General features: G+C 38.5%; 1 protein-coding gene across 1 annotated transcript in view; it reads left to right on the plus strand.

The window, feature by feature from the left end:
* Cntn3 (contactin 3) overlaps positions 1 to 18,936 on the plus strand; it is a 372,688-nt gene that overhangs the window by 328,453 nt on the left and 25,299 nt on the right. The window contains exons 14-19 of the mRNA XM_085686800.2: positions 8,482 to 8,599; positions 9,391 to 9,549; positions 9,652 to 9,801; positions 11,213 to 11,283; positions 14,531 to 14,765; positions 16,498 to 16,613. Of these exons, the coding sequence (XP_085542926.2) occupies positions 8,482 to 8,599; positions 9,391 to 9,549; positions 9,652 to 9,801; positions 11,213 to 11,283; positions 14,531 to 14,765; positions 16,498 to 16,613 (849 nt within the window). The remainder of the gene's footprint in view (positions 1 to 8,481; positions 8,600 to 9,390; positions 9,550 to 9,651; positions 9,802 to 11,212; positions 11,284 to 14,530; positions 14,766 to 16,497; positions 16,614 to 18,936) is intronic.

The following is an 18,936-nucleotide window of genomic DNA, read 5'->3' on the forward strand; positions in this document are numbered from 1 at the left end:
TAATTGAAAGTGATCCTAGAGGTTAGAGTTGTAACTCCCTGACAGAAGGCTTGCTGAGCCTTGTATGACCCTGATTTCAGCTGCACCACCATGGAAACCCAAAATAAAAGGGAGTGGGAGGAGAGGGATTGGAGCAAAGCTTGGGAATCAATCATAAATGTAGCCACCCCAAAGAGAAAAAAAATTACTGCCCTTAAGCATGTAAAGATGAGCTTGACATTAGCTATAGTGTGCTTTCACTTTCCTAGAGTATTAGCCAGAGTCTCTAAAGGACAAAAAACATTATAATAACTACATAATAGAACTGGAAGTTTTCGGGAAAGGCTTCCATGGTAAGTGCTGGTTATAACAAAATGGCTGATCACACTGTAGAAGTTGAGAACCTGATAGCTACTCAGTTCATGAAGCTAGTAGCCCAAGTAGTCTTAAGGTCTGAAAGAGTTTGGGAGATTCTCTGGTCTCCAGTTCCATTAGGAAGCTGAAGAAATCTGGTCCTGATGTTGGAAATGGAGAGCAATCAGCAAGCGCCGGAAACAACATGCTTACCAACCCAAACAGGCAGGCATCCCTGTCTTTCCCTTGGATCTCCTTGTATCTTGATCACCCCTAGAATGCTCTACCAACTGTAGGGGGAGGGTCTGCTAATTTTCCGGAAGGAATAACTAAGGGCAGATAAGTCTCTTAGTTGATTCCTGTTCTAATCATGTTGACACTTAACTGACATGCCTGCATGCTGATAATTGCACATGACAGGGTATACCCTGTCATCTCTATGTCCCAGACCCATTCAGCTGCCCTCCCCTTTGTGACTCACGCCAATAGGTTTTCCCCTCACATGCCTTAGAGTTTGCACCTATGCATGTGCCCTGAGGCAGACCTTTTCTTTTTCTGCTTTTTCTAGCTAACTTCTGCTTCAACACAAATTTAGCTCAGCTGTCAGTTGAGAGATAAACCTCAGAAAACTAAAGATTTCTTCTGCATGATGTAACTTTTCTTACACTATAATTTTACACCAATTTGTATAGTCATTTGATTGCTCCCTGTTTGCTCACTGTCAGCGTTGTAAATATAAGGACTGTTTTCCCCTGCTCAGGATCATATCTCTAGTAACTGCAGTGTGATAGTAGTTGCTTAAGAGGTTTTGAAGTTACCTTGTGTTTTTTTGTTGTTGTTGTTTAATAATACAATGCCTGTAAGAAGGAACTCAAATCTGAATGAATTGTGGAACAGTCTTTGATGCTTTAAGCTTCAGTGTCAATCATCAGAAAATTCTCTCCTAGTTTTCTTCTTGCAGTAAGCCTATAGCTACCAGTTTTGAAAAATTAATTTATTTCTAGAAGACTGAGAATCCCACTGCTAAGCTTTTAGAGAGAAAATTTAAGGAAAATGAGACTGGGAGGTGAAGAAAATGAAGGTTTGACACGTCTGACTCAAGCTATTTGGTAAAGAAAGAAAAATTAATAGTTTGGGAAAAAGAACACAAAATGAAGACAGAACAGTACAGACTGCATTCAAAGAATATTAGTGTTCATAGGAATTTTCTGCAAGCTTCTCAGACCTCTATGTTGTTTTATTTAGTTATCCTATACCCTAGATCATGGGTATGTAAACTTTTGGTTTCTATGGCCAAATTGGATAAAGAAGAGCCCTTTACCACATTAGGAGGAATAGATTTGGGGGATGGGCTGGAAGGATGTTGGAGGAGAGGAAGGCTGGGGGGACAACTGTAGATGGAAGGTAAAATGAAATTAAAACTAAATTAAAATGAGAAAATTATATGGATTATGCATTAAGTATACAAGCACAAGTGATGACTGCTGAACCAAACAAAAGAAAACAGCATCATCAGTGGGTAATTTTCATATCCACCATCATAGGTTAGCAAAATTACCTCACAAAATAATCTGACTTACATATTACTATTAGTATAAAAAAATTAAATTGTTAAGCAGGTCCTTGATTGAAATCTTTAATAAGGAAAATGAACATGTCTAAGTAATGTGATTTTATTTTATTAAAATTCTAAAGGAATATGACAATGCAAAAGTGGTCAGAAGCTTGACATTGTAGCTGAACACCAATGCATCAATGTCTGGTTTGATAATACTTGCAGTTATCAATGAGTTTTCAATGTTCTCGTTAGATAGTTTGGTTCTCAATTTGTATGCAGTGTGCTTCTTTCTTAAAGATAGTTCAATATACTTGCTAACAGAAAGCAATGGTGGCCTGAATAAGGCATTTCCATGAAGTAAGGAATGTATCTTTTGTGAAGACAGGTCCTGTACAAGTTAGTAAAGAGACACTACCAAATATTTCTATATGTTGAATGTCAGGGTGAAGTTTTATTCAGTCCATTGAAAAATGAGCAGGTAATAAATTTATGTAACCCTAAAATAAAGTCACAAATATATTAAAATATTTTCTAAATAATCTTCAAAACTGTTTTCAAATTATTTTTATAATGTTGAAAGGCAAGGATGCAGATCTTTGGCTGTTTGCAGGCCAATATTTACCTTGTCAAAATGCAAAAAAAAATTTGAGTTTGCTCTAATTTCAGTTTTATTAGGAACATTTGTAATTTGAAATGTTATATGACAAGAAGGTTATACCTTGAAAATTCATACTTAATTAATTTAAATAATTGGTTAATGTGCAAAGAGAAAATTCTTGTAGACTCCTACCCTGAAGCAATGAACTACAAGCAGTTAATGACTATTTGTAGAAGGAAAATTAGCCTCTCCCAGGGAAAAGGCCCCTTACTGGTTGTCCAGTGCAGAGTGGCCAGCCCTGGAGCCATATATACATAGCAACAAAAATGAACTCAGCAATAGTATCAATTCCAATACAAATAATAATCAAAGAAAAAGCTATCACCTTGAGAGGGGTGGGGAAGCCATGTGAAGGATTCAGGGGAAGGCACTGAGGAGGGATTTGAGGTAGCAAAGGGAAGAGAAAATGTAGTATTATTTTATTTCAATTAAAAACATATTTTTTCATTTTTATTGTTTTTATTACACTATACATTTTTCTCCATTCTCCTCCCTTCTACACCTTTCCCCTTCTACCCTTTCCCATGATCCTCATGTTCCCAATTTATTCAGGAGATCTTGTCTTTTTCTCTTTCCAATTTAGATCCATGTATGTCTCTCTTAGAATGTAAGGCTGGTTTTTCTTTGATTTATATCTTAAAGTCACTTATGAGTGAGTACATATTATATTTGTCTTTCTGGGTCTGGGTTACCTCACTCAACATGTTTTTTTCTTCTCTAGATCCATCATTTGCCTGCATTTTTCAAGATGTCATTATTTTTTATTGCTGAGTAGCACTCCATTGTATAAATGTACCATATTTTCTTTATCTATTCTTCGGTTGAGGGACATTTAGGTTGTTTCCAAGTTCTGACTATTACAAATAATGCTGCTATGAACATTGTTGAGCACATGCCCTTGTGGTATGTTTGAACATCCTTTGGGTAAATACCTGAAGTGGTATTTGGAGTCTTGAGGTAGATTATTTATTAATTTTCTAAGAAATCACCATGATGATGGAAGTCACAAAATAGTCCCACTCTAGTTCAGAATTATGAACAATAAAGGGTTATTTATTTAGTCAAGACTTACAGATTACTGTCCTAGATGAGGAACAGAGTCTATCAGCCAGAAGTGAGAGCCAGAAGCAAGAGAGTGAGCACAGGCTTTATAGCTGCATTTATAGTATAAGAGACCACACCCAAGTTGGCTGGTACCTTAAAGGCTATTAGCTGAAGGAACAGAAGGAACTCCCACAGCATCATCATACTGATTTTCAAAGCAGCTGTACAAGTTTGCCCTCCCACCAGCAAGAGAGAAATGTTCTCCTTACCCCACAGTCTCACCAGCATAAGCTGTTGTCAGTGGTTTTGATCTTGGCTATTCTTACAGGCATAAGATGGAATCGCAGAATTGTTTTGATTTGCATTTCTCTGATAGCTGAGGGTATTCAGCACTTCCTTAGGTGTCTTTCAGCCATTGTAGATTCATCTGTTGAGAGTTTTCTGTTTAGGTCTATACCCCATTTTTTATTGGACTATTTGTTCTTTGGATGAAGCTTCTGTAAAGCAAAGTATATGGTCAATAAGACAAAATGGCATCCTCCAGAGGAACATATTTTAAAAATCATTTAAGTATACCAAAATGCAAAATATGAAAGCCAGATATCTTTGTCAAGTCTGTCATAAATTTTGTTTTTAATATCATAAATAACTTGATACTTTAATGTAGGAAATCATAAAATCTTTTTGTGTTATTCCTCAACATAGTCATCTTATTCCCAGCACTTTTAAGGATTTCTTGGAATTGGTTATCAATCACTTGGCTCTCATTAAATCCACAGACTTGGTGATGACTTACCTGCCTTTATTCATTTTTGATGCATTTGTGAATAAGTTTTCTTGACATGCCATACAATGATACTTTATTAAATATGTGTTTGGAACAGTAATTATATAGTTCTCTTTTACTTACTATGGTCAGGGCACCAGATATATTGACAATTGATAAAGCAAATTACTTGATTATATTTACAGTTTCTTTGTATAATTCTCTGGTTTAGTTAAATCTTTTAAAGACATTTATCAAAGAATATTATATTTTCATCACTCATACTATTTCAAAATGGCAAGTTGACCCATATTTATAACATCAGTGCTGATATTATTTGGTCAAGCATAAAATTTTAAATTAACAGAGGTATTCTGCAAACTTCTTTCTGTGAATTTTCCAGTATCTTTAAATCAACTAGTGTAGTCTGGGAATAAAAACATATATTTCACCTCTCGGCTTTTTAAATAGCCTGTTCTATATACTCCCTTATACTGCTTCATAAACTTACTAATAAAACTGATTTTAATTTTATTTGCTATGAAATATGCTAGCACACGACAAACTTTTACAATAAGACACTGAGCTCTAATGTAATTTTTTTAGATGACAGACATGTTTTTAGTTCTATTCCTGTTTGTCTTTATGATACAGCCCTTGCTATGAACTAAATCTGACAGCATGCCAGTGAGCTCAAGACTATACCCTCGTTTCTCTCTACTATGAAATTTAGTGTATATGGTTTTATATTGAGGTTCTTGATCCATCAGGAGTTGAGTTCAGTTTTAAAATACATAAATAAAATAAGAAGAATGCTAGATGAGACTGTTTATTTCTAATATGCAGATTATTTGGCAAGGAAATGGCAGCAAAGTTGGAATCTTCCTCATCTCCTTTCCCAAGACAGCATGAAGTTGGGTTGTCAATTGTAAAGGACAATCAGTGATGTAGGAATTATACTCCAGTGTGAAGTTCCCTTCATAATCAATTAAAAGAATACTCACCTGTCTGCTAAATAATATTAAAATTTTATAGTTTGCAGTGATAGGTTAAAACATAATTAATAATCATTTTGTCTCACTTAGCAAGTCACCACTAAGTACGTGTAAGTTCTGAAGTTTTCAGGTGGTCTGCAGTTGAAGATAACGTAGTGTAAGCTGCACACTATGATAAACTGCAGCGATAAATGCACCCAGATAGGAAGAGCCGCATATATTGATTTTGGGTGACATGGAAACATGGCATTGTCATCTATGTAGTATACTCTTAAGAAGCACATGATCAAGTTATAAAACAACTAATATAAACAATCGCATACCAATTTAGGTTTGTGAGTTTGTGTTGTGTGCATTTACTGCTCCCCTGTGCTGCAAGCAGCCTGCACACCATGTGCTGAACACCCCTGCCCTGGACAATAATCACCATGCTTCTAAATATTCTCTGATATTAAGCAGCGTTTGATGAATATATTTTTAAAAAGTCGACCTTGGACTTCCTACAGGGCAGGGAACCCTGACTGCTCTTAGGACTAGAGAGGGAGGGGGAGGTGGGGAGGGGGATGGAAAAGGGAGGCGGGGAGGAGGTTGAAATTTTCAATAAATAAATAAATAAATGAATTTAAAGAAAAAAAAAGTCTGTGAAGTTCAACTTTGCTGAGTTTTGGCTAATTTTACTTAAGATATTCTGGATATTCTCTATGGTTGCTTTCATCACAATAAACCAACAACTGTATTCTCTAAGGGAGTCAAACTGATAGAAGAAAGGGTCACTTGCACATGTGTATATCTTCTTGACAGAAATTCTTTGGCAATGTTGGCTTTTTTGGAAGTTATTACATCTTGAGAAGAAATCTTAGGATTTGTGACTACCACCTTAATTTCAATTTTGATTATTAAATATTAAATCTTATGAGGAAATCAGAGTTAGAAAATACAGTCTTATTATGTGAATACATTGGCTTATCGCTTCTCTAAAAGCCATGCACTTAGAAGTATAACTGTGCATACTCTTAACAAGTTTTGGCAGCTATTATTTCTTTACCAAAGTGTTAAATCCGATTACCTGCCACAAAATAAACTCTGTCATATAACCAACGCTTCCCACTTTATCTTCTATCAGATTCAAAGTGGTCGGATTAATGTTGATGTCTTTAATCCATTTGTACTTAAGTTTTGTGCATGGTGATAGATATGGATCTACTTTCCTTCTTCTACAGGTTGACATCCAGTTATGCCAGCACCATTTGTTAAAGATGCTTTCCTTCTTTCACTGTATACCTTTAGCTCTCTTGTCAAAAATCAGGTGTTCATAGGTTTGTGGGTTAATATCCGGGTCTTCTATTCGATCCCAATTCAGTTTTCAGCACCCACAGGGCAGCGTACAACCACATATACCTCCATTTCCAGATCCAGCACCCTTTAATGGCCTGCAAAGACAATGTATGTGGTGCACATACATACGTGTACACCATATTCATATACACATAAAATAAAAATAAATTTATAAAAACACGATTGTTTTTTTAGTTATATATCCTCTGCAGGTGAGCCTGACTGCATTTCTTTGGGGAAAATATCTTTGTTGTTGCTCAGTTTTGTTTTATACTCAAGGTTACTTATTTCTCTTTCTTTAGTCTTCAGTAGGAAAAGTCGGTTGAGCTTCAAGTTCCCAACACTAATCTCTTCCTTACTCATTCTAGAGCCAAAAACAACCAAAGGTAGATCCAGATGACAAAGCAGATAAGAAAAGTACAGTTAAATTCTCTCTAATCCTTTTCAAAATGAGAAAGTAAAGACAGAAGAATACAGGCCTCAACCAGTGCCTTGGTGGCATTTACCGGTCATAGGGCTTCGCAGAAAAGAGGAGATTTCTATGGAAATGATAATCACCCTCCTGCGGGTATGCAGAGCTCATAAAACCAGAGGAGTTTGGAAAGGTCAGCAAGCAGGAATGGTTATCTCCAGGGACACATTTCTAAATAACCCTGAGGAGAAGGAGGGAGGGAAGGAGAAAAAAAATTCAACTCGAGGAAAGTAGAAATGTGCAAACTGAACAGTTTTGGGATTATCATTTAATTATAGCCATCAATCACCTTACAGCTGCTTCTCCCAGTACCCCAGAAATCCTATCTAAAGCCATATGATCCAACCAATGGAGAATACACAGGCCATTAGCAACCCCAAGGACGGGGAGCGATATGGAAGATATTAGCCTGAACAGGATTTTCGGGAACTACCTAAAATTAGATCAGTCCAGTCCCTCTTGCCACAAACTCTAGGCCCATGCAAGAGTAAAACTCCTTTTAATTACCACGGTAAGCACTACCTCTTCTTCTCCCAGGTTGGACGTGAAGTGGCCATCATTTCGAAGTGCTTCTCTTTCCAGATGCTCATATTTTAGTCTATATTTCCACTGATGTGGGAAACTGACCTGCCGTTGCTCATTTTATGAATGTGAATTTATAGTCTCTGTAAATGAGGACCTTTTAAAGTTGAGCATTTAGATACACATTTGTTCCATTAATTGGTAACAGGGGATGCCAACAAATGTCTTCTGCATAACTGTTATTTATGAGCTTTTAAAGTGCTTTAATTCTTTTTTAAAGGGGGTTCATAATTTCTTGCTCTAAATTCCGTAGCTTTTTTAGGAATTAGATGACTTTCGTCTTTTAAGCTCCAACGTGTTGAGAAAAGAGAAAAGTGTTTCAGCCCTGGTAATCCCCCCTGCCATGCCATATTTATCTCCCACTAGGTACCCAAATGCTTCCTCCTCTTCTCAGGAGGATAATTGCACTGGGGTTGCAACCAGAGAGAACTGAGCTGGTGCTAAGCAGTGGATATAAAAAGAAGTACTGCCTGGTGGAAGTAAATAGAATCTGAGACTATAATCTCTGCCCTCGTTTCTGTTTGAAGCCATAAATACCCAGAGAAATGCTCTATATGCATATAGAAATGTGTATGCCATCCTGCATGGTTTTGAACTTGTCTTAATTTCCAGGTATCCTATGATTTCAGTGTCCTGACTACTTGCCACATTGTTTTCTCTAAACATGGATTTGCCTTGCCTTCAAGATCCTTTGTGTTTTTAAATATAATGATGTTCCATTACCTGTTTCCCCAACAGAGTTCGTCTGGCGATTTAATGATCAGAAACATTCAACTGAAACACAGTGGGAAGTATGTGTGTATGGTGCAGACAGGGGTGGACAGCGTTTCATCTGCAGCCGAGCTCATAGTAAGAGGTAAGCAGTGTTACCTCCTGTGTTGTCCAAATACGCTGTGAGCCTTGCTTACGAGAGAAAAGCTGTAGTGAGATACTACCCAAAAATGCAAGGCATAATATCGAGGTTATCCCTGACACCCATAAGCCAGAATATATGACAATAAGAATGTGTTAACTCAAAGAAATAAAAACCTCAACTGTGCCCTTCAAATAGTTCTTACTGTAATTGGCATTCCACAGCTGCTGCCAAGCCAATGTGTTTTTGAGCATGTCCTTAATTCAACAAATGTATTCAACAGGAAAGAGAGGGTGGTACATATGTGTCTGCCTCCAAAAGCATTATCCAAAGCCATGGGAAAATTCACCAACCTGGGTTGCCATCTAGGGTACTGATTCACTGGTAGGCTGAAAAATAGATGTCCAAAGCATATCACAGAATAAAACACATTGAGATAGCAAGCCAAGTTGTGTTTCACAGAAGGCCATACCTCCCAAAGCAGAAGACGCTGAATTTATAAAGGTACTGGGATACCGCTGAATAGAGCATCATTTCGGAGCTGGCACCTCTAGTCACATAATATTATGAACCACAGCTTCCTATCAAGATTCTCTGCTAACAATGGGAATGCGGAAAAAAGTGGTAGTTTTATTGCCAGTTAAATAAAACTTAAGGACTCTTCCCTTAAGTTCTTTTGAAAGTGGCATCAGGTTGGAGGTATTAATGTGAAGGTGTAAGCCTTGTAAGCCTCTTTGCTCTGGTAGAAGAGGATAGCATTCACGGGATGCTCTTTGCATTCTTGCCTCCTTTAGGTTCACCTGGACCACCAGAAAATGTAAAGGTAGATGAAATTACAGACACAACAGCCCAGCTCTCTTGGACAGAAGGTACAGACAGCCACAGCCCGGTTCTATCCTATGCAGTCCAGGCTAGGACACCTTTCTCTGTGGGCTGGCAAACTGTCACAACAGGTAAAGTAGATGGGAGAAACAGAGGGCAGCATCTTAGAGAATGCACACCAATTGAGTGCTGGCACAGGCTGGCTCTATATCTTCTGAACTGTTCCTTTGTAGTACCTGAAGTCATTGATGGCAAGACGCGCACAGCTACCGTCGTGGAGTTAAACCCATGGGTGGAATATGAGTTTCGGGTAGTAGCCAGTAACAAAATCGGAGGTGGAGAACCCAGTTTACCCTCAGAAAAAGTAAGGACTGAAGAGGCAGGTTAGTGCTTTTGTTTTCTGAGTAATGGGTTAATAGATTTACCTGGGTGTATATTTCCATTAGCTTTGATCTCCCAGCCACCAAGAGATCTGTCTCAATAACCCATTGTCACAATGATATGACCTTTCTAATGGCAGACCGCCATATGGCATTTTTCAAAAGAAACCTGATGTGGTGTGGCATTTCAGGAGTTCAGTCAGTTGCAGGCGATCATTAGTGTGTGTTGAGTGAATATGTTTTTGTCACTTAAGGTTATAATTACTATCTGACAAAACTCCCTGTTAGCAGGGGAAACATTGTTTCCATTTATAAGAAGCACTGACAAATTGGGCTGATAACACCACTGGGAGCTATGCTGCTGAGAAAACTCATTCTGCCACCACGCTCAGCAAATGCACGCGGGCAATTGATGAGTAGGATATTATGGCTCCATGAGTGTCAGATTAAGAAAGCATCATTTTAAGAATTTATATGAGGCAGTTATTAACACATGTCATGAGCTACTTTCATAATTCTAAAAGCATGCTTTCTTTAAAACTCAGAGTTAGCAGGTAAACCTTCCGCTGCTTTAGAGAGGCAATTGATGGGTACATCAAGACTTCCCTTTCCAAAACCAGCAATGTTAATTAAAATGAAGCATGAGATACAGCAAATGTATCACTTTAAGCACTAAGCCAAAGGAGAATGGAATGTGTTTGCACATTGTTAATTCCCCTTTGTTCCCCAGGACAATGATGTGGGTTCCAGGTATTGTGGGAAACAGGTAGCATGTGTTCTGGCTATCCTCTTTATCCGTTCACACAATGTGTTTTTAGGGTCCGTCTGATATATATCCAGAAAATGCAGCAGGGCATATTACAAAGGCCCTTCATAGAATTTAGATTCTAGTTTCATTTTAGGATTTACAAACCAAAAGGTTCTCAGCATGAGTGAGAAAGCTGATATCTGTGGGTGTTTTATCAAGAACACTTCCTAACAGGCCCTGAGGGTTGCAGTCTCTGTCACTCTTACCAAGAGCCTGTGCCATGCTGAGACTTCCAGTCTGGAAGAATCCATGCTGAACTTGCTCCCTGTCAATCCTGGGAAATCATTTTTCTGTTACCTTAGTGGGAAAGTAGCTTTTGCTTGGGTTGTATTTTTTCTTACTGTTTCAGAAATATCTGAATCATTTATGATTTCATGTAAATAAAATAATTTGATGATTTTATCAAAATGTTTCATAAATGCATGTGATTATAAACAACTGATGATGTTACCTATGAGATACAGAAATGTATATATACACATGCATCTGTATAGTGTGTCAGTGTTAAAACTCTTAATGGTATCTCAAATGAGTAAATGAATCTCCTTGCAAATATTACCGTATAAAAGTAGAGTTTTTTTTTCTCTGTGTCTCTGACCCACACAGCTCCAGAAGTGGCACCTTCTGAGGTCAGCGGAGGAGGTGGAAGTCGATCTGAACTAGTAATAACCTGGGATGTAAGTTTTTGGGCAGCATCTTTCCCATCAGGGTATTGCTTTTCATCCAATTATCACATTCTCCTGCAGTATACTGATGTTGATTGTGATGATGATGGTGATGGTAGTGGTGGTCATGGCAGTGATGGTGGGACTTTTGCTAGTGGTAGTAATATATAGATACTGGTGGCACTGATGCTGGTATTGGTGTTGGTTCGAGTGACATCATTTCTGGTGGTGTTAGTGCCAGGAGTCATATTGCTGATGGTGGTAAGAGTAGTATTGTTGCTTATTTTAGTGTTCTTGTGCTGATCTTGGCGCTCATGTTTGCACAGGGAGTAATATGGAGCTGACAATCATGTTGCTGATAGGTTAGTATTGCTGCTTTTGATGGCAATAATGGTGCTAGTGTTTGGGATATTTTGAGTCTGGTGCTAGTAACAGTATGAGGACATGGTGTTGCCACTGATGCTGGTAATGGTGCTAACGGTTGGAGAGTGCTGATTATTCATATCAGCACTGTGCTAATATCTGTGATGGTATTAGCAGCAGCGTTGACTGGGGCTTAGTGATTCTGGTGGTACCCATGCTGCTTTTGATAGTCATGGGGCTGTTGGTGTCATTGGAGCTGGTAATGTCCATAGCACTGGTTGTGCTGATGGTAGCAGTAATGATAGTGTTGGTGGTAGTGGTGGAGGTGGTGGTATTGATATGGCAGTAACAGTTGTGCCAGTGGTCTTGGTTACAAGGATAGTAATTGTGCCAGGTATTAGTGATGATGCTTCTGGTAGCTCTGGCAGTAGGATTGGTTATATTAATTTTGTTGCTGGTAGTACTGGCAGCATTGATAGTTCTATACTGGTGGTAGTGCCAGTGCCATTGGTGCTGTAACAACACTGATAGTAGTACTGGTCGTCATTCAGTGCTGGAGATATCAGTACTGCTAGTGGCAATGCTGATAAAAGTATAAAATTTGTGGTCCCAGTAATGGTGATGGTGTAGTAATGATGCTGCCACTTATCCAAATGATGTTTATTACTGGAGCATTCTCTCCTGCCCTACAGTTCCTGAAGAATCACTCAGAGTCTTCTTTTTTCTTTATATATATATATATATATATTGATTTTTATTGAGCTCTTCATTTTTCTCTGCTCCCCTTTCTGCCTATTCCCTTCCTCGTTCAACCATACCCCAAGGTCCCCATGCTCCCAATTTACTCAGGAGATCTTTTCTTTTTCTACTTCCTATGTAGAGTATATAATCTACAGTAAGTCTCTATTACTGTTCTCATTGTTGTCTAAGTTCTCTGGGATTGTGGTTTGTAGGCTGGTTTTCTTTGCTTTCTGTTTAAAAACTACATATGAGTGAGTACATGTGACAATTATCTTTCTGTGTCTGGGTTACCTCACTCAAAATAATGTTTTCTAGCCCCATCCATTTTCCTGCAATATTAACTACAAACTGTTTGGCCTATTAGCTCAGGCTTATTATTAACTAGCTCTTATTTTAACATTTAATGTAAATTAACCTATTTTTAATCATTTGTGTATCACCACTTACCCCATGTCTTACCGGTGATGCTTATACATCTTTCCTCTTTGGTAGCTGAATGGCATCTCTGACTTTGCCTTCTTTCCCTGTCTCTCTGCTTGAATTTTCTACCTCGTCACATTCTACCTGGCTGTTATCTAAATCAGCTTCTTTATTAACCAATGATAATAAGACATATTCACAGTATAGAAAAGGGCATCCCACATCAGATGCTACTTCTAATAGAGATACTCTTGGTGTTGGTGTTGATTCTTGTATTACCAATCCTGGTGATGGTACTTGTGAAACTAGTAGTAACTCTAGTGGCCTAAGTCACAGTGCTTCTAGTGTTGGTTCTATTGACAGTATAAATGGTGGTAGACCTCATGCCAATACTACCAATGTTGCTGGAGCTATGGATGATATTTATTATTGTACTGGTAATGGTGCTCGTGGTGCTGCTGCCAGCACTGTCTTTGGTGGTACTGACATAACTAGTATTGACGCCTTTAGTACTGGCAGTTCTACTAGAACTATTTGGTGGTGTTGGTGCTGTCAGGAGTACTGTTGGTGCTGGTGTTTCTATGGAACTAGTGGCATCAGTGATAGTAGGAGGTCTAAGAATATGAATGTAGGTCATGCAGGGTGCTCTTACCAGTGTTCTTAAGACGAGATGCTGCTGATTCTAGCATTTCCAGCACTGATGGCTATGTTGGTGCTGATGTTGGTGGAACTGCCTCACAGAGTTATGCTGTTAATATTGGTGGTGCTGGTAGTGATTGTAGTGGTGCTTATATCTCAGATAGTCCTGGAACTGGTCCATGGTACTCCAGCTAGTAGTGGTGGTGCTGGTCCTAGTAGCATTGATGCCAATGGTACCGCAGCTCACCCTGCTGCATTCTGTGGCAAGCACGTTTTCTCTCATCCCATACTCACAATGTGGTATCAGTGAAGCAAGGCAAGGAAATAATGAACAGTTTGATCAAAATCACATAGTTCTTGAACGCAGTACTGAGAATCAGGCCCTAACAGTTGCCTCTTATTCACTCATAATCTTCCATGCAATCTTGCGTGTTCCACTGCTGTCACACAGACCGTCATGTGCTTGGCTGTCTAGTTTCTCCCTGGCCATTCTCTCAGCTTTGGCTTCCTGTCACAATTAGGAGACACTATAACAAAGAATTTAACATTTAAAAGACACTGGAACTAAGTTCTCGGTAATCTGCGGATGTTGATTAACAAGTAAAATGTCATTTTCCTGGAGTTGAGTGTAAGTAGAATCTTTTACTTAATCACATGCAGCTTTGAATTTAGTACATTGTTTTCACTTCCTCTTTCCCCCTAATTTTCTGTACTGAGTCATAATATCAGGTATGACTTTTTCTATAAAATTAGCATTTAGAGATTTGACTGTTCTTACATGTCTTAAAATAACAGGTGCTCTTGAGTGAAAGCTTATGTTATTAGAAACTCAGATTTGGACTATGTGATATTCTAATATCTGAATAGCTATAGAAGATGTAAGTTTATTATCTTTATGCCTATGAGTTAGTGGCATGTGACTATCTAAAAGCCTCTCACCTGACTGTCTCATGGATGCTTTTCTCATTTTTAAAGTACATCTGCTTAATTCCATATAAATCATTATTTAATGACTTTCAAATCCACAAATGATTTCTCCATCGCTTTTGCCCTGACCTTATGAATGAGGATGATTTAATATGTCTTTTTTTTGTAGCCAGTCCCTGAAGAACTACAGAATGGTGGAGGTTTTGGGTACGTGGTTGCTTTCCGCCCACTTGGGGTTACCACCTGGATCCAGACAGTGGTGACATCCCCAGATAACCCAAGATATGTCTTTAGGAACGAAAGCATTGTGCCTTTTTCACCATATGAAGTTAAAGTGGGTGTTTACAATAACAAAGGTGAAGGGCCCTTTAGCCCAGTGACTACAGTGTTCTCTGCAGAGGAAGGTATGGAAAATATAAAGTCTTTAGTTCCAATCTAATCAATGCATTATTTTAAAGAAATGTCTTGAAAGTTCTCTGTGGCTTCAGATATATTAATATGTTTTTTTCAAAAGAGCAGTTATCAGAGCTGTTGTTAGATTGCCAGTGCAGATCATAACTATCAACCATTTCTGACTAGAGATATTAGGACTCACTTGATGAGTACAGAGTATAATAAGTTAAAGCTCTTCATGAAGCAATCCAATCCTGAGTTTCATCTTGGGAACCATGGGATACTGTCACCTCTCAAAGTTCATTTTTCTTTCTGGTATGAAGATTAGGCAACCCTTCAAACTAGTCTGGCCCAAGGCTGTGAACAGTATTTCCTGTGGCCTCAGCAAAGGGCTGAAGCATGATGGATAATGAGAACCAGGAGGCTGACATTTAAGAGCTGTGTGTCTTTGAAGGATGACCCCAGCTATTGTAGACACTTGCAGACGTCACTCAGAAACAGCTCAGTCCTTCTGACTTGCTTGAATGCCTCCTCAAGAAATCGAAACAGTATTTTCTTTCCAGCCCTCTTGAGAAAATGGTAATGAAGTTAGGAGAACCAAGCAAAATTGCCATTTGAGGTATTGACAACTGAACACTGACCCTGTTATCAAGGTCTGTCTCATACTACAGTATGTGAAGCACTCAACATCTGCCATGCATATTCATTTTGAATTTTTTGATAAACATTGAAGAATAGGTTCAATTATTAGCCTCCATTTAGAAATGAGAAAATAGAAGATTGATGAAAGATGTGAATGAATTTGTTAAAATATATTTAGTAAATAGATGGAAAAGCCAATGTTACACAGAGAGCATTGGCCTTAACCTTTCTGAACTTAAGAACTGTGATAGCATGTTGTCTCCCCTACCTCTTGACCTGGTAATAAATTATAAAACATTGTTCAATGTTGGTGATTTAAGTAATAACAAATATTGTCAGTTTTACTAACACTCCCCACCTCCAGTCTTATGTTTTCATTTCCATTAATAGGGAGGAATGAAAATGGTTGTAGAAATCTTTCTAAAACAGAAACCCTAATGTTTATAACCAGATTCATTTTCCAGAAACTACCAGACTTATAAAGGCAGAACAGAGTTTAAGTAAGAATGATTTGTCAGGAAGTTTTCAGATACTGCCTACCCGTGCACCTAAGACCTGAGTATTATGGGTGGAAGGAAGAAAACATCCAAAGGCTTCTGGTTATTTTTGTCTTGCTCATTTCCTGTCCTGCTGTTACTGTTAAATTGTCCCATTTGCAACAAGATGCATACTAGAAATATGTTACAGTACCCTATTAAGGCAAAGTGAAATCTAACCAATGCACCTCAAAAAGAATCATAATCCAAGGGGCTCAGAAAATGATTTGATGCTCTAGACAGCCAGTACTGGCTTGATTGGTGCTAAGTACTCCTAATATCCCTGCTCCAACCCTGAGAGTTTCTGGATAGAGAACCCACTGTGCCCACCCTTAAACCCTGATTCTATTTGATCCCCATGGAGCCATGGCCTAGAACCAAAACCATTTAGTGCAGAGATGGATTTCAAAGAGAAGAAATGTCTGCCAAGAGCCAGAATTCTAAGAAAAGCAAAATTTTGAGAACCTCATAAAATCCAGGAATATTTTTAAATTGAGGATTTTAGATGATTTGTCAATTGAATGGTCAATATTATCATTGTATTCCAATTCCTGTTTCTGAACAGAGCCTACAGTAGCCCCATCCCACATCTCTGCCCATAGCCTGTCTTCCTCAGAAATTGAAGTTTCATGGAATACAATTCCCTGGAAGTTGAGCAACGGACATTTACTTGGCTATGAGGTAATTGCTTTAGAATTAATGAGTTTTTCCATGTTGCTACACTGTGCTTCATTTGAAATTCTTCTTATCATCAATATCTTAGACAAATACTTTCTTCAGCTGAAATTTTCTTACTGACAGGCACATTGCTTCATCTGAATATTTAACTCAACCAGGTAGATAGAAATAACCAGTTGGGTGGAGAAGGCCCCTACACTAAATATGAAGGAATTTATGTAATCAAAATCTTCTATGTGGATTCTCTAAAATAATAAGATTGAACTACAATACCAAATACATGTATGTATACACATACACATATATATAATTTTTATGTCATCATAAAAATATATTCCTGGGCTTTTGTCCTATTCTCTTAGTGTTCTTGTTACATTCTAAGATTCTCTTCTACTCTCTAGCATGTTTAGCTGTCTCTGACATAACTCTCACTTGCAGTGATCTCTGTATTTGGTGAAATAAGAAGATATATCTAAAGAGAGGAAATCTTAAGACCAAATAGAATGCAAGTCAAAATAAGTTAGCAAGAAAGTAAATGTTTGAATGGAAAAGAACATGCCATTTTCATAGGGTCCACAAGGGCAAAAAGGCTTAAGCAGGAAATTAAAGGAAAAACAAATAAACGTGGAAGAAATATAAATGGTTCTGACTGAACACAAATGGTGTAGATATCTCTTCAGGGATCGCTTGGAGAGTGACGACTTCAGAATAACACAATAGGACTATCTCACACAGGTGCTGAATGATAAACTGAGCCAGTGTTTAGTAAGAGCAGTGGAGCTCAGAATTAGAAAAATGAAAAAAAAAACAATATTAAGATTTCTTTATCAGCAGTTTTGTTGGAATAATAGTTATGATTTCAGCTTTACCAACATATGCCTTCTTACAGTTTCTATTGCTGTGATAAAATATCACATCCCAAAGCAACTTGGGGAGGAAAGGGTTTATTTCACTCTCTCTCTCTGATGGAGGTCAAGACAGGAACCAGGAACCAAAGCAGAATGGAAGAATGGAAGAATACCACTAACTGACTTGCTTATCATTGCTTACTCACCTTATTTTCTTATATTATTCACTACCACCTGCAGAAGGGATGGCATCTCCCATGGTGATCTTGGTCCTCCCATATCAAACATTAGTAAAGAAAATGACCATCAGACTTGTTTAAAGCAATCTGATGGAGGCATTTGTCAACTGAGTTCCCTCGTCTCTGACAACTCTACCTTGGGTCATGTTAACAACAAAACTAAACAACCAACACGCGGCCTCTGTGAGCAAGCAGGTGATTTGGACAGGATTACACGGGCATGTTTGCTCCACATACCTGTTCCCGCTTCTACTTTTCAGTTCAACCACAGGTGTTTGTCCCAGGGTGGTCACTTGATCTCAGGCAACTGATCTATAAAAAATCCACCACAATCAATGGGGTTCTTATTTGACATATTTAAGTAAGCAGGGTAGACATTATACCCACCGAGGTTCTCTGACAGATTTACAACTTACTTCATATTTTGCAAGCAAACACTTCAGGCATGCAGAAGTGGCTACAAAAGAAAGCAGACACAATGTGGAAAAGGGATATGAGGAAAGAGAATGGGGTCCATAGGGGTGGGAGGGACAGGAAGCAAATCAGCACGCATTATATATACCTTGCATATGTTACCTTGCTCAATTTCCGGAAAAAGGAAGCTTATGACCTGCTCATATAGCAGGGGCTGTCTCCACCATCATTACTTGCCAGCAGTGCTCCTGCTTGCAGCCCACATAGCTTTGTTGTCTGATTTGCTCCCTACTGAGTTTATACAGGGCCATCTGTGTGAACATGGGTATGAACTATTTGTTGCAGCCTGGTGGACAAACAGTGAGAAGTGTCCTTCCAGGCAGTACCAAAGGGAAGGGTAAGGGATGCATCCATGACTGAGTGTTGATGACCAGACCTAGTCTTGTTAAAGCCCATTAAAGATAACTGCAGCCACTGTCAGTCCATGCTTACAATATCTATGCTGAGGGCTGAGCAATATAACATATTCTTAGCACCTAGAGCAATCAGAAGTCTCTGCATTCAACCATGATCCACTGCAAGCAGCAACTTCTCTGATCATGGCTGAGAGTAATGTTTTTCCTTGTATGTATAGGTATAATCTACTAGACCATGGATAGCCTCATTCAAGGGCCACACACTGAAAATTGAGTCTCCATTGCCCAGTGACTTTCAATTACCAATAGCTCCTCAGCTACGGATGAGACATTCTGAGCCCCACCCTCATCCATGAGGTTTGAATAGAACTTGCAGGTCTTGTGCATCTGATCACAGCTGCTGTCAGTT

The sequence above is a fragment of the Myodes glareolus genome, chromosome 3, assembly GCF_982192425.1.
Source record: "Myodes glareolus chromosome 3, mMyoGla1.1, whole genome shotgun sequence".
In the NCBI taxonomy this organism is placed as follows: domain Eukaryota; kingdom Metazoa; phylum Chordata; class Mammalia; order Rodentia; family Cricetidae; genus Myodes; species Myodes glareolus.